A 23,468-nucleotide genomic window follows, 5' to 3' on the forward strand; every position below is an offset into this window, starting at 1 on the left:
AGGCGAGTGAAGTGGGGGGGAAAAGTGGGTGGTGGTGCTCTAGTATCAGTACTGCGGTTTCCAGAAATATTTGCTTATGCAACGAGCGTGTCATCATTTCGAATGGGACGAGTACAACGGCAGCACCAACAACATCCTTATGTGGTCCATAATGCTGATGATGACGCTCTGTCCGCCTGTCGCTCAGTCTGAATGTCTGTCGGTTGGATTTAACAAGGCAACACACATCAACCCATCGGTTTTCCCCGCTTTCCCAGCCAATCCCCCAAAGCCAAGTTGCATTGCCTGCCGCCGAAATGAAATTTCGAAATGTCAAAACAAAATACGAAACACGAAACACGAAATACAAGGGAAGCATGTTTGTTTCAACACTGAGCCGCGGGGCTCACCTTTAGGTTCTGCCACACCCCCATTCCCCCATCCCCCCTCTCCCATTCCCCCCGGGTACTCCTTCCCCGCCGCAGCACTTTGCATAATGAGATATATGTGTGTCTGAGGTAGCCGAGTGTCTGGTTTAGCCAAGGCAACAAGTTGCTCACGCATCAACGCCTTCGCACATTTTTCCCCCATTTTCAATTAGGCGAAGCCGCAAAAAGAAAACCCAGGGAAAAATAAAATAAATTGCGGGTTGGGTGGTGTTTAAAATTTATGACCGAAATTATTAGCCATTAAAGTGAAATTCGAGACAATTTGTTCTAGTTTCCGTTTTTGACTCATCTTCCGGGTAATTTGGTTGGTAATGAGCTTGCTTTTGTCCTACAAGTATTTGCATATTTCAAAATAATATTACAAATGGGCTTTAATTAAGGGACAGGATATTAAGCTGATAAAAATTACTTTATTGCATGTTTCTAGGAGACCATCTTAAGTTAGAATTTAATGAAATTGTTATTATCTCTGTAAAGTAAATAGAAGAAGTTTTCTGATTTTAGAAGGCAAAATAGTTTAAGCATATTAATACTTATTTTATAACAAAACTGAAACGTTTTAGTGCATAATAGAGGTGTTGTAAAATTTCTAGTGATTGAAAAAATGTGTAACAATGACCAAGGCAAATTACTTTTTGCATGCTTTAAGTTGCGACCCTTTGTAAAAAATGTCTTTGATTATGGAACTTAAAGAATTTGCAGGGAAACGTGTACTCTTTCAGCCAAGGCTTTTCAAGCATTTCCCGGAAAATGCCTTCTCTTCACCCACAGTCTTTCACCTTGAACAAAGGACATCCTTCGTCCCCATGAAATCCGATTCGCCAAACGAATCCACTCCAGTAACACGTTGGACTAATTAAGACGACAGATGCTGTCGGCAGTCGCGGTTTGCAGTTTTCCAACCGCTCCAAGTCGAACGCAATTAATTAATCAAGTACGCAGATCAATTTACATGCCACTCGAATGGGTGGGTTGGGGGCGCACTGGCAGCAGGGGGCGTGGCAGCTTAGTAACGGTTGTTAGACAGCCGACAGAGAATTTGATGTTCATCTGGGACGGAAGCTTTGTCCCCTTGAATTCATGGCCAAAACGAGGAGGTATCGAAAGTGGGGTCTTGAGATGTGGAGATGGAAATGTGGAAATGTGGAAATGTCGTGGGTTGCCGTTGACAGCCGTGGAGCGAATCTAATGAAGCCTCTCGAGAGCTTTTCCCGGCATAATAGCTGAAATCTCATACTACGCATTTGCCACAAGCGAAATGTTTAACAGAACTTGGGGAATCACGAGCAGTTCGAAGTAGGAAATTGAAATGAAATAGCAGATGGCGCATAAATCTTTTGTAACCCAATGCCACATTGCCACACTAATTACATTTCGTAATGAAGTAAATTCAAAACGTAGAAACATATTTAAAATTTCAGGGTTAACGAACGCATAAAGTTTTCAAACAAAAACGCGCAATAAATAAACAAAAGTATAGGCAAATGTAAAATATGTATACGACTTTAAAATTGTTAAAAGTTTTCAGGGTTCCTTATGAACAAATAAGTTTATTGCTTAACAATCTTTTACCTTACATAATGAAGTAAATTCAAAACGCAGAAATATTTTTATAATATTTTTATAAATTTCAGGGTCAACGAACCCATAAAGTTTCCAACCAAAATCGAGCAATAAATAAACAAATGTATAAGCTAATAAAAATATTACATATACGAATCAAAAATAGTTTATGCTTTTTATGAATCTAAAAAGTTGCTTGTTAAATAATCTTTTAAAAAATACTTCCTTAATCGCAAAGGTTTTAAAAAATATCAACAAATTCTTATTGATGTTTACCAATATGTTCAATTAGTATACTATTATAAGAGAGCAAACTTTTTAGTTGTTTGTTTTATAAATAGTTTACAATTTTATTGCATCGTTTTATGAGGCAAAAAATCAGCCAGCATAAATGTTCTCGACAATTTTTAGCAATATTTCAAACCCGTTTTAATTTAGGCATTCTATACCAATTAGGCAACACATTCATTCCAACAAGTTGTGCCCATAGAAACCATTCTGTTCATTTATATTTTTCAAATTATTTCGGGTTGGAGAGCAAAACGTGGCAACAGTTGGAACAAAAACCAAATACATGTCCGTACATATGGACATTCATTCACCGCAGAATTAACAAAAAGTATACAGAAAATACAGAAAATCGTCGCCGCTGTCAAGTGCAAAGTCCACTTTTGTGGATTTCGCTAAAATTAAATAAAACACGAAAGCGAATCGCTGCTGCCTGCTAAATGCGAAACGTGAACTTATTTTCAGCGCCACAAAAGCAGCAACAACAAATAAGCCGGGAACTCAAGCTCCACCGAGCCTGACATAACCGTTTCTTTCGTAATTCCGCTACAAATATGCGAATTAACTTCGCGAATGTATCTCCGCCCCCAAAAAAATGATGACAAAAGTACCCTTCTTGATTAAGCATACGCCCCAGTGCATTTCGTAATACCGCGAGCGAAATATTAAGGCTTATTTGTCGTTATTACCGACCATTTTTGGGGTTTTACTATGGCTCGTAAAGTCGGCGAGCAACAAGCGGGTTGAAAAATACCATCCACAACATTTGCACGTGCTGTTGTTTTACTGTTTATTAAGAGTCTTGAGATATCTTCATACATATGTTCACCTCTAGAAATTTAATGGGGAAACTAAAATTTCATTGAGTTTATTTATAGTTACTTGTACTACATTTCTGGGGAATTTCAATGAACTTATTTACATTTATTACTTTGTAAGCTTGTGGATTTTATTAGTAGTCGTAAAGTCTGCGGGTAAGATTACATATGTTTGTTCCAAAAGAAAATACGCTCGCTTATTACCTCACCCATTCTTAAATGAAATAAAATTTTGTATAGTTTCATTTTTAAAGAATCTTATCTTTAATTTTTTGGGATTTATTGGCACTTGAAAATAATCACCAGTAAAATTCGAAGCCCATCTACACCTGTTTTTTACATTACCTTTTTTGAAGAGTCTTAAGTCGCTGGCTAAGAGCGAGCTTAAGGGAGCGTACTCCCCAAGGTAAACAAAGTGGAGCCGCGAGAAAAAGTGTAAATGACAGATGGGAAGAGGCAAAGAGCATAAATATCTCTCTTCCTTCGGTACAGACAGCAATTGTAAATAAGAGGGGGGCTCTTTGCGGGGGGGCTATGACTGGCTGGGAGCAGAAAACCCGACTGAATTGGACTTTGGACCCGAGTCTTCGAAATGCCAATTGGACTTTGGACTGGCACTCGCCTAGTGAGTGTTGTTTTCTTGCTGCTGTCGCTGTGTGCCTTTGTTGCGTCTCTTGCTCTCCGTTTATTATGTGAACACATGGGCATACAAATACATATATATCACCGATCGCTGTTTGTGTTTTGTATTTGCTTAGTTTAATGGCCAGGCCAGCCGAAAACCGAAACTGTAACTGTAATTGAAACTGAAACTGAAGCCATGACGTCAGTGGAGTAGCCGACTTTTGTACTTTGAACCCGAAAAGAGGAGCGAAAGGAGAGAAAGACAGAGAGAGTACAGCAGTTAATTACTGGCGATTAAATGCAATTCGAGCGACTCACGTGCAAAAAAAGAGAAATGAGTGGGCGACAGAAAGAAAGAGAAATTGATCAAGGCTGATGCTGTCTAACTCTCTCGAGATAAACAAAGACAGATGGAAATTCATTGGCCATAAACGGTTAGAACTTGTTCGCATTTTTTCACCTCTCCCTCACTCTGCCGCATCCCCCTCCCCCTCTGACAGATGTGTCTTAAAAGAGGAGCGTGGGGAAAGGGGAAAGCAACAGCTGCACTCCTATTTGCACTGAGAAAAATACAAAGCAATTAATCTTTAAGTTTAAAATTGAATTTATTTGAAATAAGAATACACACAGGGCTATTAACCTTTTTAAATCACCACCATATTGACACATTTTTGACAAATTACAATTTGGTTTCTTTTGTTCGTAATCTCTTTTCTCCGTGTTATTGGGAATTAAAGTGCAGTGAAACAGGTTCGATGCAGGGAAATTGGCCATAAATTGCACTTAATTACCTATGCGAGAACGGCGGAGGGGGGTTCACGTGCTCGCCATGTGCGCCACCTTATAAGTCAGACCCGTCTCCATCGACCTGCCCCGCCCCCTCATCACGCCCATAACTGTTTCACGTTCGGTGGCTGCCTTTTAATTGCTGACGTGAGAGCCGGCCGAATGGCAGAATTTATCTGACAAATGGCGAAAATGGAAATGTACACATGATAAATTGCGCATGAAATATGGAAAGCGAAAAGCGAGTGCAAGTGCAAATTAATTGAGAAGAAGTCTGGACCACCGGGCGCAGCAATTATCGGAGGCTAAGGATCGAAATGTCAAGGTGAGACGGTGTTTAAGCCAGTGATGCAACCTGCTACTTTTTAATTGGAACAACTCAATACGATGACGAAGCGTATCAAAGACTTGGTATTCATAATTGAATTGCTCATCAAGCAACTTGAATATTGGCGAAATAGCCATATCTGCCTACCAAGCAAATAATTGTATGATAATGCACAGACGGAATCAAGTGGCTCTTTGGGGGGAAAAAAAAAATAAAAAAAAAGGTTCTTAAAAATAAAAACATAATAAATAAAAATGTTAATATCGGTCACAAAAAAATTTGTTTTCCTCTTTTATGACGTTAATAAAATGGATAATTTTACCTAAATCATCAAAAAGTATTTAGTTCATATTATTCAACCGTAGACCGAAGATAAGCATATATTTATTGGCTAAAAGAGGAAGAGACTAAAAAGGTAGCAGTTCCAATGTGCAATACTGTTATCAGCGGAAATCTGTCGATTTCTTATTAGAAATGCAAACTATTAACAAGTGCGCAAAGTGTTTCAATTTCGACCTTCAATTTCAACCTTCGGCACAGCAATCAACAAGTTGTGGCTTCTCCAATCGAATTTCCCTTTCAATATGGTAACGAAACGTAATAGGAAAGCGCCACAGTTGTTACTAATCGCGTTTTTTTTTGCATGCCTTATCTATAAAATCTGGCCCCCTTGCATTTTGTTTTTCCGTTCAATATAAATGGGATTGAAATGAAAATAAAACTCTTCTTCGTTCTTATTAGAATGTGAGCACGTGTGTGCTGTCTCTATCGCTCTATCTCTCTCTTTATAGGCAGGAGGGAGAGCGATTGCATTTCATTTTTGCAGCAGTGCAGCGACGCCGGCAGAGGCAGCGGCTGAGGCAGCGGCAGAGGCAGCGACCGACTGAACATTGGACTTTGATCGTTGGCCATAAATTTTATAGCAAAACCGAAACAAAAGCTAGAAGAAACTAAAAGCTAAAAACAAGAAACAACAAAAATGCTGCATTCAAAGTGCACACTAAAAATGCAATAAGAACAAGAAAACGATGAAAAAAAGAAATAACAAGTGCAACGAACAGTGCGAACATTTTCATTTAATGTCATTTTACTACTGCAATTAAGAATCAAATTGAAATGGAGAAGTAGCATGTCCTTGCTCATTAATGTTATGGCTTTATTAAAATCCAACTAGAAGAAAGTGCTATAAAAACTAACTATTAACAATACTTCTTGAGTCGAAAAAACTTCCACAACTTTTTAATTCAAAATATATAACTTTAAATTAGTTCTTTGATTATTATATTCCATTCTAAAAAACATGTTTATATAATTTTCTTAATATTATTTATTAAGAGAAGATTCAATAAATAAAAGCAAAGCTTAAAAAAAAAAGTATATATATATAATTTTAAAAGTTAAAATTTTGAAAATGTTTAATTAAAGTATTAAAATAAAATAACTTATTTATTTTACCATTATTTCTGGGGATATATTTAAGACTGTTGTTATTCTTTTATCTAATTTAGCTCTTATGGAAAATGGTATTCAAAAAGGAAATTCGATCGCTTTATTGGTTACGGATGTAAGTGACTTTCTTTTTAGTACATTTTATAACCAAGTCAGCTCATCATTAAATCTAACCTATAAACTTGAAATTAAATTTCCCAAACTCACAACACTATACTATATAATGGGATATTATAATGAAGACATAACAAAGGAATCCTGATCTTGTTGCCACGTAATTATTGCCAGTGCAACTGTTGTCCTTGCAGTGATCTCATAATCTCACACTCCCAAAGTGAAAACACAAAGCTGTTGTCTCCTCAGTTGTTGACAATTCATTTGAAGTTGGGGGAAAAGGCCAAGTTTATGGAGGCAGGGCCATAAAACACTCATTCCTCGGTCCTCTCCTTTATTTTTGGGCAATTATATGGGTGGCCCCAATTCGCTGAGTGATCCAGTGTGTCGGTCGTCGTCTTCCTGCATTTTTAATGAAAATGTTGTTTTGCGAGAGGCGCTCGTTTTTTGACTGTTTTTAGCTGTTTTGGCCAGTTGTACGTGACTCTTGGCACAGCACTCGGCCAAAACGGTTGCGTCAACGGCTAAAAGGCAACGTCAATTGCAAACGGCGGAGGCTGCTGCAGTGGGTCTTAAATAAAAATCATCAGCATCAGCATGATGTTGTGTTGTGTGTGCACCAAACATGGTACTGAAAATCAGGGCAGCCAAATGAAAATATATGTGTCCTCTGCATATTTATGCAGAAATGTATGTGTGTGTTCGTCCTGGCAGTTGCCATAATTTTTCTCGTCCTCCCCGCGCTTTTTCTGCGCTTTTCAGTTGACTTTTTTTTTATCCGCCTCTGTTGTTTTGGTTTCGTTAAGTATGCGTCATTTTCAGTGGCTGCCACTTTTTGCGTGCGTTGCGCGAAAATGCGGAAAAGCCGCAGGGCTCCCTGGTACAGCCCTTCCTTCCTCCTTTTTATTTTCTTTTCCCTCCGGAGTTGGCTGTGCAGTGCAAACAAGTCCTTTACAACAACAGCAGGCCATACAAGCATGCAAATGCATTACATTCTAGCAGCACCAGCTCCTGAAATTATGCGAGCGGGAAAAATGGGGGGAGGGGGGGTTTTCCCGACCCTAATTAGCATGGCATTGCACTCCCAATTGCTGCGACGTGATGCCAGATTATTGTTGGCTTAACTTTGCGGCCAACTTTCAAGAGCTGAAAATATTAGAGCACTAAATAATGAGTTTTACTGCCTTACACTTCGCACGGATTTTGCAGCACATTAAGCTTGGGAAGTTTTTAAATTTTTTTCAGCCTTGGTTCCTGATAAATGCAATTACCAACCAAAACTTAAAGCGAAATAACATTTGATAATTTTAAAGAACAAATTCTAATGCGATGACATTTTGAAATTATTTGTAACATTATCTGTGGTTTTCTTAAAAGAAATTGTATCATTAAATGACTAATAAAATAAATATTTTCAAATCAATTTTTTTTGAAAGAATTTCTAAATATTAAACGATAATTAAATGAATCATTATTTCATAAAATCATTGAAAAAATTAAAGAAATGACTAACATGAAATTATATTATTATTATAAATCTAAAAAATATAAAAAATATTTATTGCGAAAAGTTTCAGATAAAACTACTGTTTTTAGTTTGATAATCCGCTTTTAAAACACCGCAAGCCATTTACCACATTCAATTTGAAATCCCAACAACGGAAAGTTTTCCTCACAACAAAGTTGGCATAGAAACCAGAACTCATTCAGTGATTACTCCACTCGTGAACCCAAATAAGGAATACTATTTGCACAAAAACGTTCATTTGATTTCCATGCCATGTTCTAAACGCAGAATCGCATTTGCAACTTGATAAATTACATTCGCCCAAATGAAATGTCTGCAGGAAGAGGCGAAACTTTTCCGGCCAACAAAGCAGGGAAAACTTGGGCAAAAGAATGTCAAGTGCTCATACGAGGGCCGCAAAATGGAAATGTTGAGGAATCCCAAGATGACGAAATGTTTGCCGGAGATGCATTCCACCGAAAATAAGGCGGGGATATATGGCCAAAGGTCAGGGTCTTTCGCCTCGACCGCAAAACTTGGACAATTGTCGAATGTTTAAGATGCCAAAGAAAGCCACCACCACAAAAAAAAAAAAAAAGGGGACATAATAATAAAAAGAAATTTTTTCCGCCTGGCGGATTTTGTGTGTGGGAAAAGGATGCATAATAAGGCAACATTATGCGGCAAGTTTGTGAGTGGGTGGGTGTCGACTGCAGGATGGCACAGTTCCAAAATATAATAACAGAGATATCAGCAGCAAATCGGTTTTCGGCTTTCGCCTTTCGGGGCCTCCGAAAGTTTACACAAAGCGAGGGCTTCCCTGTCCTTTAAGGACCTCTTGCTGCAGCTGCTTTGATGATTTATCCGCTGCCCCGCCCACACCGCCCTCTTTTATAACCCTGGCTATGAACTTGTTTACCCATAAATCCACAAGGCAGGCTTACAAGTTCACCTCACTCGCTCTCACTTTGGCCGCTCTCCAATGTATTTCAATTAAGTTATCAAATACCCCCCAACACACACACAGTACCCACACACTCACACAGCTGGCCGGTTTGTATCTGTCAGTTACCAAAAAATGTATATTTTTTATACACGATATATATGTCTATATATGTATGTATGTGCAGGAGTATGTATATCCAGATGCCTGTTGCCAGGTGCCAGGTTGGTTGGCTCGACTCTTGTCTGCCCCGTATTGATTTTCTTTTTGGCCAAAGTCTTCATCCCACACCCCGGAGCAATTCCATGTTTGCACTTGATAATTCTGCCCGGGCCGAGAATTTGCCATGCAAATGGGTCCGCTGCCAAAGCACATAATAATATATCATTTAAAGTTGTTCGCTCGCTTAAAAACTGTGTCCGCCGGCCAGTGTCCTGCGAGTCCTGCGACTCCTGCCAGCCTGGCGTGCCTAGGCCCATTTATTCTAATTGTAAATTGCATTCGACCTTGGGCCCCTTTCGCTTTCGCCTCGAGCATCAAGCGGTATCGGAAATCGCGCGTGACAAGCTTAGCCTAACCAAATAGCACCCACTTTTCAACCGCTGACCTCTGATGCACTGCAAACAATTAGGAGAGAAATATTATCAAAAAGGTCTACAATGCCTTGCTTAAATCTCTTATAAAAGTATCCGCTTTCTGGAATGTCTCCTGCAATTTCTTGTTTGATACATGTATTTTATTCTGTGTAAATGGATGTAACGGCAGAATAACGAGCTATTAAAATTATAAACTATGTGCATCCAAAAGCATTTTAAAATCACTGATGTAAGGATATAAAACACTCCTTAAATATGTTTTAGTTTTTTATTTTATGTAATAAATATTATATAAATAATATTTTGCTTATTAAGCTTTTCTGTTTAAAAAACTTAACTTTATTGGATGATTAATTTATTTGTAAAAATTAAGAATAAACCCATATCTTTATTTATCTATAATTGACCATAGAATAATTTTCCAATTCAATCCTGACAATATTGCTTAAGAATTACATATTTTATTGCAGATTTAATTGGAACAAAGCGCTTGTTCAAGTGTAAATGTATTTAAAAGCTTTTGTACTTGTCAATTTAGAAGTTTAGCAAAAACTTTGGATGACAAATTTTCCCGAACTGTATATTGGCCCCCTCCTGTGCTTCCTTCCATTCAAATGACTTTAGTCATTGCAGTTAATGATGCCTGGCTTTGGGCCCCACTCTGCCCACTCTCTAGCCAAGTTCGGAAGCTTTGATGGACATTTAATGGCGAATGGCCACCCAACTCTTCACCCACACCCACATTACACCCACACCCACACCCACACCCACCATATGCCAAATGGCAATTTTCACTTCGTTAAAATTGTAGAATTTTCTTTTCAAGCAATTTAGTAGCGGAAAATGCTTTTGATGCCGGCGAAAGGAAAGCTCGGGTAGCGGATACAGGCTAAGTGGATGACGAGGGTTGGGAATGGGGTGGGGGTGGGGGGATGGAAAGAGTGTGGGATTAGGCACCTGGCAGACTGCAGGTCTACTTACACACTGATTAGAAATGATTAGGGGGTCTCATTTGATTATTCCAAACCACTACTCACATTGCAAAAGGAACAAATGCAAATAAAAAATGTCGTATTGCACTCGGTAATTCCCGCAATTATCATTTCGTGACCCCGGGCAATTTTGCACTGGCATATGAATATGTAAATTTTAAATGAGAACTCAATCATCTGCCCCCCAACGTTGTGTTTCTAATTGTAATTACACTAAAATAAATAAATCCCATGCCAGTGCCATTTCCATTTCCCTTAAATCGCAATTAAAACGCTCTACGAAATTCCTGTTTTCTTACGGAGCGCGACTTAATTAATTTTTTAGTCCGGCGAATGAAAATGGCGCTTTAAGAGGCTCAATTAAAACCGCATTATCCTGGTGCTGATTGTGGTTTTCGGTGGGGGTAAGGATTCGAACAATGCAAACAGGACATTGCTGCCGCAGGACAATGTACTTCTTTGGGCCGTAAAATAAAAATAAAAGCATTTAATTAAGACTGCCAAAGGACGAATTATTTCGCGCAGAGTGGGGAACATTTTATGCGCTAATTGAAACGGGGAAAATTACAAATGAAAAGCCCGTCGTCGCCGTACACAAATTAATTGCAATTTAATTTGATTACGAATTAACAATTTGAATTGGACGAAGACTCTAGGAATTGAACACAAAAAAAATACTTCGCTAGATTTATCATCTGTCATATTTCCCCCTGTTTTATTGGCCTATCAATTTTCAAAGTTAGGAAACAAAAAGATTACTTTTAAATCAAAACAAATAAATATAATGATAGGATCATTTTTATGGTTGCTATCCGACAGAAGAGATATAAATAATATTTTTCTCTGTGCAGTGTGATTTATATTTTGATCCGGCTGCTGATCGGATTTGTTGTGCGAGTTCATTTCCCATCATGCTTTTATGTGCTTTTATTGGCCCTCTTTGTTTTACAAGGTCCTCTGTCACCCTCTGCCTTTCCACAAGGTTCCGCCCCCTAACATCCTCCTCCCCCCCCTCGTTGGGAAAACGTGCAAGGAGGAGAAAGGCCAAAGAAAATAATAGTGAAAGCCACACAGGAGTCGCTTCAGTTCGGTTCGGGGCAATAAAAGTAAAGCAAAAAAAATAAAGAAAGGGCGAAACAAAAGCCTTGCCATTAGAGACACATCAAAATGGCACTCAGCATGGCGCTAGGGGGTTGCAAAGGGGGTGGAGGGGGGCTGAGCACCCCCCCACCTATGGAGGTGTGAAGGAAGGGGGGGGTTTTGCTTGTCGGCTTTTACAGAAAACTATATTCGAATACAATGGGAAAAGCATTCAATGCATTCCCCTGTTTCTGCGGTTTGTTTTGCGGCTTGCATTTTTTTCGGTTGCATTTTCACGCAATTTATTGTTCTTGCTCTCTCCCTCTCTCCCTCTCTCCCACTTTTACTCGCTTTCTCCTGTTTCCTGTAGAAATTCCCCTTTTTTTTTGTATTGTTTAATATTGTTCTAAGCTATGTATGCTGGCTTGGCCAGGGTAAGCTTTATTTGCAGGTGGAGGTGGAGAAAATGGTGGGAAAAAAAGGAGCGGAAAGGGGAGGTTACTTGGCCATATTTCCGCTTAGTTGTTGTGCATTCAGGTTTCTATGGTTTTGCCCGCTTCTCTAGCACTTTTCCCGCCAACCTTTGGCGAAATGGGCGAAAGCAGTTCAAGGATAATATGCAAAAACCATGGAAACAATAGATAGCTTGGAGACGCCAAGAGGTTTTCCTGCAAAATTGTGGAGGCGCCTGCTTAGCAAATGACATTATCATTTGCCGCCAACATTGATTTTGCTCAAATTTCGTCATTGTCATGTGCAGGCACGATTTCTGCATCATCGTCAAAGTGCTCAGCGAGCACTGCGAAAAATCTAGGGGGGAAGCAAAGAAAATATTCAAGAAATTTGCATCTTAATTTAGAAATACTAGTTGAATCAGGCATAAATGCATCATAAAGAAGACGCAGCGTGACCCAATTTTGTTTTAAAATTAGAGTGACCGTTTGGCTTGCAGATTTGTTTGGTTATATTAGTGCTTTATACTTCAAATTGGGCACACTCTATTTAGACCTTTGAATCATTTTGGTTTTCACAATAGGCAAATCTGTGATATGAATTCTAGTTAAATCAAATTTAATACTGTTCTTTTAAATCGAATTTTCAGTGCTTTTCAGTGACAAATGCCCCTGACTCTGCAAGCGGTAATTGCATTAAATGTGAGCTTAAAAGCAAGGGACACCCCTCACCCTCTTTCACACCACTCTCCCTGATTTTCTGTCGCCTTTAGCGTTTTCCACTCGCAGCCTTGTCATTGTCGCCGGATTAGTGTAAGACCTCTGCGAACTACCCACTATCTACCCACTTTCCCGTAGAACTGTTTCCAATTAGCCAGAGAATGGCCACTACTTCGTGCACTACAAGCACTCCCGCAATATGCTAGACTTTAACCATTAAATCGATATATGCGAGTAGTTTTCGCCACAAGAGTGGCGAATCAAGTCGAGTTCACATTGCACGTGACGGCCGCTGACTTCATTCGATTCGAAATGCACCCACTCAATTTCGCTATACAGTTGGTTTTCCATTTATAGAACCAGTATCTGACATATATACTAAATTCAAGTTCAGAAATAGTACACACGTCCACATTTGAGGAGTCAGCATTTGGCTTTTAATGGGGGAAACTCTAGATTGGGATTTGTTAAACGTATCAGTGAAACACGGATTTCCTTTTGATATTTTAGTCTTATAAAAAGACATTTTTACTACGAAATCAAATTTAATTCACTTTGAGCTTACGTGCTTGTGTTATTAAGAGTTTGAAAATGAGAAACAAAAGTTTTCTTATAAAAACTCTGATTTACGCCAGCCATTTGTTCTTATTTTATTCGAGTTACAATAAATTCAAGTTAGGGAAGTTGGAACTACAGAATTTCGACTGTAGTTGGCTTCTCTGTTTTACTCTTCCTTTTTTGTGTATAGTATTGTGTGCTTTGGCACGCGAATATAATTTCCTTTTGATTGGGCGCGCCTCGGCTCGACTTCATTCGGCGACTAGCTGGGAGCGATTTTCCAGATAGATTTGCGGGCGCACTGCCAGCACACGGTGTAAACATAAATTGCGCTGGCAAGGACACGCACACACACACACACAAGCCCAGGAGGGGGAGGGGGGATAGGGAGTGGAGAGTGGGAGGGGTGGACTGGAGCAAGGACGCAGACAGGATGGCGCGCACGCACCACGAAGCCTTTGTCGTGTGACCCTCACAGCTCCAAACTCCAGGACTCGATGGCAAAGAAACCACACACATGATGTATGCTCGTCAGGGTTGTCGACTCACCCAAAGTCAACGCATAAGGAAGTGAATAAGCAGCTCCTTCCACCCTCTTTAACTCCCTACTTAAATATTCTTGTTTCTAAAATTACTTACGGCTATAACATTATTTTTTACAACTAAGAATACCAAACTTTACAACCACCAAACTGAAATTGAGGAAGCTCTACATATTTAAGGACTAGTTAAAGGTCAATACCTTAATTCCCTAAACTTGTTGACTTGTCTTGTTATTATTTCTCAAGCTAAAGTTTCTTATTGTGAGTAAAGTGCATTGGCTATAGTTTAGCAACTAGATTATTAAAGAAGTTTTCCAAGCCTGAAACTCCCAAGACACTTTCTTCATTTCGATTAATTTTAAAGTTTTGTAAGCTCTTTTTTTATATACACAGTTATTTAATCTCTTTTCTGTGCTTTTGCTCAATGTTGGCAGAAATAACAAAATGAGAGGCTTTAGCTTATAAGACCCATTAGAAGGAAAACGACATTTTGTCATGAATTAAAGACCACCCTGGCAACCCTGCACGTGTGGGTTGCCCCAGGTTGAGCATCGCCTGCGGTGCATTTTGCATTTTCGGACACAAACCCAAATGTCCAGCGAACATGATAAACGCCCTACTGCACCCAAAGCGACATAAAAGTGATGGCGTTTGGTCGGCAGGAAAATGGGAAAATGGGGAAAATGCATTGCGTTTGGGCTTCGGTTTTGTGTTTTCTGCCTCGGTTTCAGCCAGTGGCAATTAATTTTGAAATTGGCCAACGACATCGGGCGGCTCCTCCGTTCGGATTTAATTGTTTGGAAAATTAATTTTTGCTTTGACCAATTTACCAGATTCTACAGTAGCAGTATTAGGAGGAAATCATTTGCATAGAGACTGCATAAATAAATAAATTCCTGGCAGATTATCGTTCTGGCCAAGCGTTGGCCCGAATATTTATCGATGAAACATAATAAACATATATGCATATAGTTTATGACCAATGCATTTGACCAAGGCAATCAATGCAAATGCGAATGCAAATATCCGTTTTGTTTGTTTCCTACGTTCTTGGCTTATATTTATATGCGTTTTTATCATCGCCCATGATGAGTGGTATTTCTGTTTTCGTTGTTTCAGTTGACTTCTGGTTCCAGGGCTTTGCTAATTAAGCGGCAAACAACAATTGAACAATCTCATCGGGCACTGAATATGTACATATGTCTTTGATTTAAACAACTTTTTTCAGCTGCCTCTTTTTTCCGAACTTTAAACTGTTGTGTGTAAAAACCCCGAACCCATTCGAATAGTGGGGGAAAATAAATTATATACGGCTGTATAGTATTCCCATCGTGTGGTATGTGTGCATAAAGCCAACTCGGTTGTTTTCAGCTTGCTTGTGCGAACTTTAAATATGTATCGCATATTTGTGGTGGTCGAGAATCAAATTCGATATACACTAACAAAAGATAAATCACATCAAAATTCCTATTTTTATACCCGTTACTCGTAGAGTAAAAGGGTATATTGTATTCGTGCAAAAGTATGTAACAGCTAGAAGGAAGCGTTTCCGACCCTATAAAGTATATATATTCTTGATCAGGGTCACTAGCCGAGTCGATATAGCCATGTCCGTCTGTCCGTCTGTCCGTCTGTCTGTCCGTCTGTCTGTCCGTCTGTCTGTCCGTCTGTCTGTCCGTCCGTATGAACGCTGAGATCTCGGAAACTATAAAAGCTAGAAGATTGGCATTTTGCATCCAGATTCTAGGAGTTCCTACGCAGCGCAAGTTTATTTCAAAAAGGTGCCACGCCCCCTTTAACGCCTACAATCGCTTATATACGATTTTAAAAATTTAAATATTTCGGAAAAGTAAAAATGCAGTTTTATTGTGTTTATCAATACCTATCGAAATGTAGAAGAAATTTTTCAAATCGGACCATTCGTTAAAAAGTTATCCGTGATCAAAGTTTCTATCTCCATCTCCCTCGCACTCCCTAAACCTGAGTAACGGGTATCTGATAGTCGGGTCACCCGACTATAGCGTTCTCTCTTGTTAAGGATGAACACATTGTATTTATGGTTTTCTAAGGGAAAAGCTTTCTGAATAATATAAAACTAGAGATACAAATTATCCCAGCAAAAGTTTCGTTTTAATAATTGAAAATTTGTTCGAAAATAAATTGGTTTTGACAAAATCCTAATTAAAATGATAATTATAGCCAAAATAATTACCAATGTTATCAGCACAAGTTTCGTTTCGATTAAAAAGTTGTTGTGAACAAACAAGAAGATATTTTTGTTGCTTCGCTTGTTTGAAAAGGTTCAGAAGAGCATCCAAAAATAAACAAGTTTACCGTTTAAATAAAGAAATTTAATTTTAATCATATTAGTTGCCCAATTTAAATAAACTCTATTGCGTTGTATTCTGTGTATGGGGCCAAACAAGAGATAAATTGGCACTGAGCGGAAAAGCAATTCGCTCTCGGAGGTGCCAAATGGATCCGAAAACTCGGGGGACCCGCCTTAAATGTATTTGTATTTATCTTGCGTTGTTTGTTTAAATTGTTAATAACTGTCGACTGCAACAAATAAAAACTACGCGAACCAGAGCAAAAGGCAAAGCGACGAAATAAAATAACAAATTTACATACGTACAAATGCAGATACATACACATATATATATACATAAGTATGGCGAAAAATGAAACTTGACAAAAATACGAAAATAGGTAAATCTCGTTTTGTGCCTTTTGCGTTTTACATTTTTATTTTTCGCATGGGCTTGGCTCGACAGCAACAAAAGCAAAGAAGACAACCTAAAACGGAGAGAAACACAAATACAAACCGAAAACAACCTCAAGATACTCAGATACTTTTGCTTATAAGTTATTCTTTTTGGAAAGCACGTGTGTGTATGCTTTTCTTCCCATAGAGAACTTCCTGCTGTTAGGGCCAAAAACCGCTTTTGGGCCAAGGCTAAAAGGCTACCGAACAGGGCGTATGCTTAATATTAATCACTTAACTTTGCTCTAAGTAAATGGTTAAACAAAACGAACGTGTTGTGGGGAAATTTTAATTTCAATTAAACATCTGTTGAAGGCAAACAAATGGAAAACAAAAACGCGCAAAAAAGCTCGGAAATTGCGTTTTAAAGAAAAAACCTGAGAACGAAATTATTAATGCTTATTTATCATTTACGCCTTGATTGCTCTGATATCTTGACTTGTCCGCTTCTACCTGTCCTCTTTTTTCTCTTTCCTCCTCATCCTCCTCCCCCTCTTTATCTTTATCAACTTCTGCGTTGTTGACATCGAGTATTAATATAAGAAATTTCCAAGCTTATCAGAAGAAGGTGATAAAAAGAGAGACGGAAAAATAAAAAACGATGAGTATATTTCTGTGCTTCTTGACATTTGTTTTTGGTTAATTATATGTATATAACATACACCAGAAACATACATATATGCAGACGTCTGGATAGATCGTTTATTTGCCACACGCAAATGTGATTTTGGGACTTGAGTTTATAAGATTTCATTTATCTTTTCTTCTATTGAAGTACACACATTTGTATTTGTTATGTTAATAGCATGTGCTTAGATCAGTACTATTTCTATTAAAACTTTTTGTATTTACCTAATTTTTTATATTTGAGTATTCAGCTATTGACTTTTCGGGTGGATATAATAATAGCTATATGGATTTAAAATTTGTTATTTTCAAATCAAAATAGATTTTTTTTGTTAGCTTTGATTTTAATATTTTTAACATAGTTGCTGTTACTACTAATGTAAGCTAACCAATTATTCATTTTTTTATTTTTTTACGTTTTATAGCTTTTTAAAATAAGTAATCTTAAATTTCTGTTGAGTCCTTCGAATATGGTATGAATGTCTGGCTTGTATTCAAATTTCACAGCTTGAATTGGCCTTTTGTCGTGACACGAGAGACAAGCAAATTGGCCAGCGGCTGCTGCACTTGACCCGCCTTCATCGCCCCTCTGCCACTTGAGCTGCCTCATCAAATCTTGCCTGGAAACTTGCCTCGTTGCACATCTTTCAATTGTTGCAAGTCGCACACTCGAGCTACGCCCATCCGCCCACCGCCCATCCGCCCAACCGCCCACCACCCACGCCCACCATTGCCACACCCATCTCGTAATACCACACTTCAAGGGTGTTGAAAGAACTCATCATCCAGCTGCCTTCTAATCCTCCCATTTCCAGTCCCATTCCCGTTCCAAAACCCATTCCCATTTCCCCACTGGGGAAAGCTTTCACAAAGGGGGAGCAACAGCAGCGTTCGCAAATATAATTACACCTAGAAAATAGATGTCGTGTCGGCGGAGCAGAAGGATCTGATTAGCGCAGCCTGTTGACAGGCAATCCGATAAGGAATCACAATCAATGGGAGGACCATAAAGACACAGTGGGCGACGTCATTGCAAACTATTAACAAAAATGTATTAAGGTCCTTGGAATATATGAAACATTTAATAAATCGGTGACTAGGCATAGATAATAAAATGATATTGATATTGAAGTAATCAAATCTAAATTAATAACAAAGATAAAGGGTACTTTTGGATTTGGTTGGAACTTAATTTAACCTAACCATTTGGTAATATTAATACAAATTGCAGTTTTAATTAAGCTAAAGAGAATACCCCTTAGATAATATCGACAAAGGAGAACACAAGTGCATTGCTATTACTGCATACCCTTCCTTCAATCTCTTCCACCGGTTTCATCACTCGTTCGATCAAATTGACACCTATGATTTATCAGCTTTCCACTATCGTGACTCTGCAAACTTCGGTTGTTTTCCATTTCCCGGCTGTGGACTTTGTCATGTAACAGCAGGCCTTCGGAACATGCTCGAAATGTCAATCCCGTAAAGAGCCCACTCGATCCATGTGAAGAACCCAAGCAAGCAATCAAAAACAACTCAAACGGCCACTCAAAACTCAGCTCTGACGACAAACGAGCAACGAAACTGGCAATTTTAAATGCAATTACAAGTAGCTGGTAATTGCAAGTAACTATTATCGAGCATAAAACTGTTGCACATGGCCCACAGTTGCGTCGTCCTTAAGGACTCGGGGGGTCCTTAAGCGATGCCGAAATGGGAAATTGCCTGACTGACTCACTGGGCAGACACACCCAAATGAACCCGGCCATATTTGCATGCATACACATAAGTATGGGGATGTAAGGCCCCAAGTATGATTGTTAAATCGAGGTAACAAAAATGTAATTCTCCTTTGACATGCAAACTCGTCGAAAGCGTCGGCCCACTGACGTCAAAGGAGAAACTTTTTCGGATTGCGATTGTACGAGAGCGAAAACTTTGTTGCTCCTGCCCGAGTCAGCTTGGCAGCATGTAATTAAAATGTGCAACTGCCCCTGCCCCAACCCCTTCACTCTCCGGCATAATCCAAGACCCCGGGTTCATTAGCCACGGAGATAAGGCCCCTACTCAAAGTTATGTAAGCCCACTTATCAGCTGGCCTATCGCCAAGCCTTGATTAAGAGCCGCTTGGATCGCTCTAAAAAAGAAACTCAAGGTTCTCAACTCAAGGCAGGTGACATTGAGGAGCTCTTTGAATCATCATCCCTGCAAAATTAATTAATTTATTTTTTCCTCTACCAATTATTAATAATCGGGATTTGTCATTGTCATGCCCACAAAATCGATGACGAATGTGTAACATTTGGACACTCCTTATCGCAGGTTACAAGCGGCGCGTCATTCTTTTAAATGATAAGCTCTTCAGCTATAAATCGGCATTGGTATTCATAGATTAAGCTGACGCACAGCTTAAAAATAAATCACAGAGGCAAAAAATATTAATTTTATTAATCCGATGACGTAGCACATGGTGACCCCCTCCCGCTGGGGTTCCAATTAAATATGAGCTGGACTATATATATTTTTAAAACGATTGCCAGATGTTTTCCCAGATCAACAGATAGAGTGTGTTATTGCACATTGGACTGTGCAGCATATACAGAACATACGTGAGGCGAAACATGTGGAGCTGATAAGGCCCTGATTCGGATTCAATGTCATTGGGGAATAATGCAACTGTTACAGCGAGAAGAAAGAACTGATTATCATGACTTAACAATGAGGACAAAGGTCTGGCGATTTCTATATGCAAAGACTCGAATTAAAGCTGTTCAATAAACTCGTTTGTCAGTCGTTATCTTTACTTATTTATGTTACCCATATAATCCTTGATTCGTTATAGAACGCATTATCGTTCAGTCCAAGAGCAACAAAGTATCTTTGATTTATAGAACTGGTTATGGGCAATTGTGCCCTCTTCATAAATAGGTTTCAATTAGTAATTATTAAAAGCGCACTAACTGGATTCGTAACCTTTGTAACGATTAGTGCTAAGCCCCCCATAAAAACCATCTACGTTCTGCCCCAATTCGACTTGATGGTGTTGTATACGATGTTACCCATAGTTCAGAGCTGTAAATGTTGATAGCAAATGAGCCCCTTTGATAGAGATAGGCATTAGATAAGATAAAAGCAAGTTGAAGAAGCATATTTTTTACTTGTCTTGCTGTTTTCTTGACGCTTGTTTTCCAAAGCAGATAATAAAGTTGGCAACGAATCGGGACTGGGACTGGGACTGGGACACATTCACCTGAATATTAATGCCTCTGTGTGTGCGAGCCCGTTACTTGATAAGTTGGCCTGATTAGATTGCACAAACCCTAAAGCACGGGCCCTAATTTAGCCAAAGACTTAATTAGCCTGACAAACAAGGCGAATTGCCGAATCGAATTTAATCTTTCGGGTTGGCGAAAAGGGGATTTGGTCTTTAATGTGAGGGGAGAAGCATAATCGTATGTATATCGCTCGTAGTAACAGAGCTCAACTGAACAGAAGCAGAATGGTCAAGTGTTTGTACTGAACGCCTCAAGTGGCAGCCACTTGGACATTGAACTTACCCACCAAATACTCTACACAGAAAAAATGTATTCTAATCTATAATCCTGATCAACCCAATTTGAAATTGCAATCTATAATTGATCTATGATATAATGTGATTTAAGAATAACGAGAACACAATAATGATCTATTGATTTTAAAACTATTATTTCAATATCAAGATATATAACACTAGCTCATGACATACATGTAAAAGGATTAATGTACCCTTACTATTGTTTTTCGATTTCCACCCACCTTGGGGTTCTGAAAAACTATCGCGGGTGCCGTTTGAGTCAAGGGTATTTGGCATTTAAAATAAATTAGCGCAAAAGTAGTAAACAACAAAACATTGAAATTGGACATGGCCCCCGAGTTGATAACGAAATGCGAATCGAAATTAAAAAAAAGAAACACAATCATTTCTGCCACTGATAAGCTTTGAACGAATTGCATGCAGCCTGGACCCCCCATAAAAAATGTTAATTGAAATTGAATCAAGTGCTTCATTTTCGATGCATGCCGAGTGCCTTTAAATGAAGATTCTTTTATAACTTTTTTTTATAGTAAGCCGCTCAGGTATTAGCCGTAACGCAATTCCCCATGAAAAAAGACCGCCATTAAAATGAAATGAGAACATTTTTGTTGGTATAGGGTCGTGAACAACTTTGCACGTTGGTCATAAAAACGTAATCATTTTTTAGTTATATATTTCAAAAGATAAAAAAAATCCAATTTCTATAACCGATTTTCCTTGCTGACTCAAGTGTTTTGAAGACCCTTGGTGTTACACCGTCCTCTTATAAAGGGATACGTAATTTAAGGGGAATATCATACACGTGTGGCAAAATTGAGTAAACCATAGTTGAAGATCGATAAGCTATGAAGTAATTTCAAGGCGACTTTGCTGGATAATTTTGTAACCCCTGTGAAGTGGATGCAATGACTTTCCCAAGAGTTCTGTAATGCGTAGTAATATGAGAGGTGAAACTATAAATAAGAACTATAAGTGGCGAGCAATAAGCCTTCTCTTGGAGATATGGGGTATTTATAGCTTTATAATTAGTCACAACTAAATTTATATCATGTGTGAGAGGTTATGTGAACTTTATTTTAGGATCAGCTTCGCATTGACCTTGAGTTGTTTAAACTTCTGGGAGACTGATTTTTTGTACATTTAATTTTATCAAGGAATTCATAATGTAGTCTCTGTGATAAGGTATACTAAGGGTAATGGACTTCATAAAACACACTTTAACCACATGTGGTAACTTTCGCTATCAAAAGAACATTTTATCAAAAGAGCATAGGAAATTTGAATAAAGCAACAAATTTAGAACTAAGATTATTCAATTGTTTTAATGGATTCCTAAGAAGCAATACATTACAAAATAATTGGTATTCAAGTGGAATAGAGCTGAACAAAGAACCTTTAACAAAAGAAGGCATTACCTCCTTGAAATGTTTTAGAACGTTTCAAGAACTGGGGATTTATATCTCTAAAGTATTATGTAATTGCTATGGTTTTAACAACCGAACATTATGCGAGCAGAAATAATCGCTCATAAGACGGAGCGTGCTATAAAGGGGAATAATTTATCGAAACTTTTGCTAAACAGTTAATGAGCGGATTGTGTGGAAAATTACCACCTAGTGTATTGTATTCTATCTGTAGTCGCGATGAACTAACCTTCTCCAGACACTCCTGTCCATTCGCTTTGGGATCCCACTTGACGGCTTGTTGGGTGCCGTTGGGCAAGTTGACAATGCACCACATGTTGTTGCTTTTCTGATGCTGCTGCCGCCGTTTGATTTGTTGTCTAACAGGTAAAAGCTCGGCTCAGCTGTGGTTCAAAACAATTGCATTTGGGATTGGCTTCCGGCTTGCTCGCACAAAAGCCGAATTCAAAATCAAAATCAAAGCCGAAGCCCGAGCTACAGGTTGCAATTTTTTTACTCTTTTGCGCACCAAATTCAATTAGGTTCGCGTATTTTGTTCCAATCTGGGTGACTGTTAGCCAACTTCTGCTTCGGTTTTATTCTATGTTATTTCGTTTATTTCATTGGTTTGTTAACTTTGAACGTTGAGCACTGCGGGAGTGATTTAAATAAATTTGCACTTTTGGAATTTTGTACACATTTTTTATAAGCGGCAACGAACGCATGCACGCTTTTCGTATAAACTTTTGATTGTTGCTACAATTGTTGGTTATTCCTATTTGGTTTCTGCTTGTTTATTGTTGTCTTGTGAAACGCATTTAATTTTATACCGTTTTTTTTCGTCTCAATAATCAAAATATCATTTCGTGATATTTTTCCCGGCGATTTTACGGATATATATTGTTGTCTTTGTTTGTGATATTTTTGTGTTAAACACAGCACTGCCGAAAGTCGAATGAAAAAAATGAGAGCTGCTTGGTGCTTAAATAGATTTTAGTTCGCTCGCTCTCCCTTAAACTCTCGCAATCTTTTCGTTCGTGCGCTTCGGGCAACGACAGCAGTAGAGTATCTCTTTTGAAAGAGAAACGTACACTCAGAAAAGAGTTTTTAAAGAATTCCCTTTGAATTGCGGGATAACAAAAAAATTATTTAAATAGAAAAAGGAAAGTAAATAAATGAAACCGTTTTAAAGAATATTAGGACAGATCTTATATATACAAAAAAATAATAATAAAATATACAAGATAAATAAATAAATATTTTTAAGGTTATTGTATTAGAAACTAACTTTTATGATTATTGAGTTGCTCTT

At 38.5% G+C, this 23,468-nt stretch overlaps 1 protein-coding gene across 1 annotated transcript in view; it reads right to left on the reverse strand.

Moving 5' to 3' along the window:
* The window catches only part of LOC108038280 (E3 ubiquitin-protein ligase MYLIP), a 28,536-nt gene extending 5,435 nt beyond the window's left edge, over positions 1 to 23,101 (reverse strand). The window contains exon 1 of the mRNA XM_044456537.1: positions 22,407 to 23,101. Within this exon, the coding sequence (XP_044312472.1) occupies positions 22,407 to 22,493 (87 nt within the window). The 5' untranslated portion in view covers positions 22,494 to 23,101. The remainder of the gene's footprint in view (positions 1 to 22,406) is intronic.
* Positions 23,102 to 23,468: the final 367 nt, after the last annotated feature.

The sequence above is a fragment of the Drosophila rhopaloa genome, unplaced genomic scaffold, assembly GCF_018152115.1.
Source record: "Drosophila rhopaloa isolate 14029-0021.01 unplaced genomic scaffold, ASM1815211v1 contig_115, whole genome shotgun sequence".
Classification (NCBI taxonomy): Eukaryota; Metazoa; Arthropoda; class Insecta; order Diptera; family Drosophilidae; genus Drosophila; species Drosophila rhopaloa.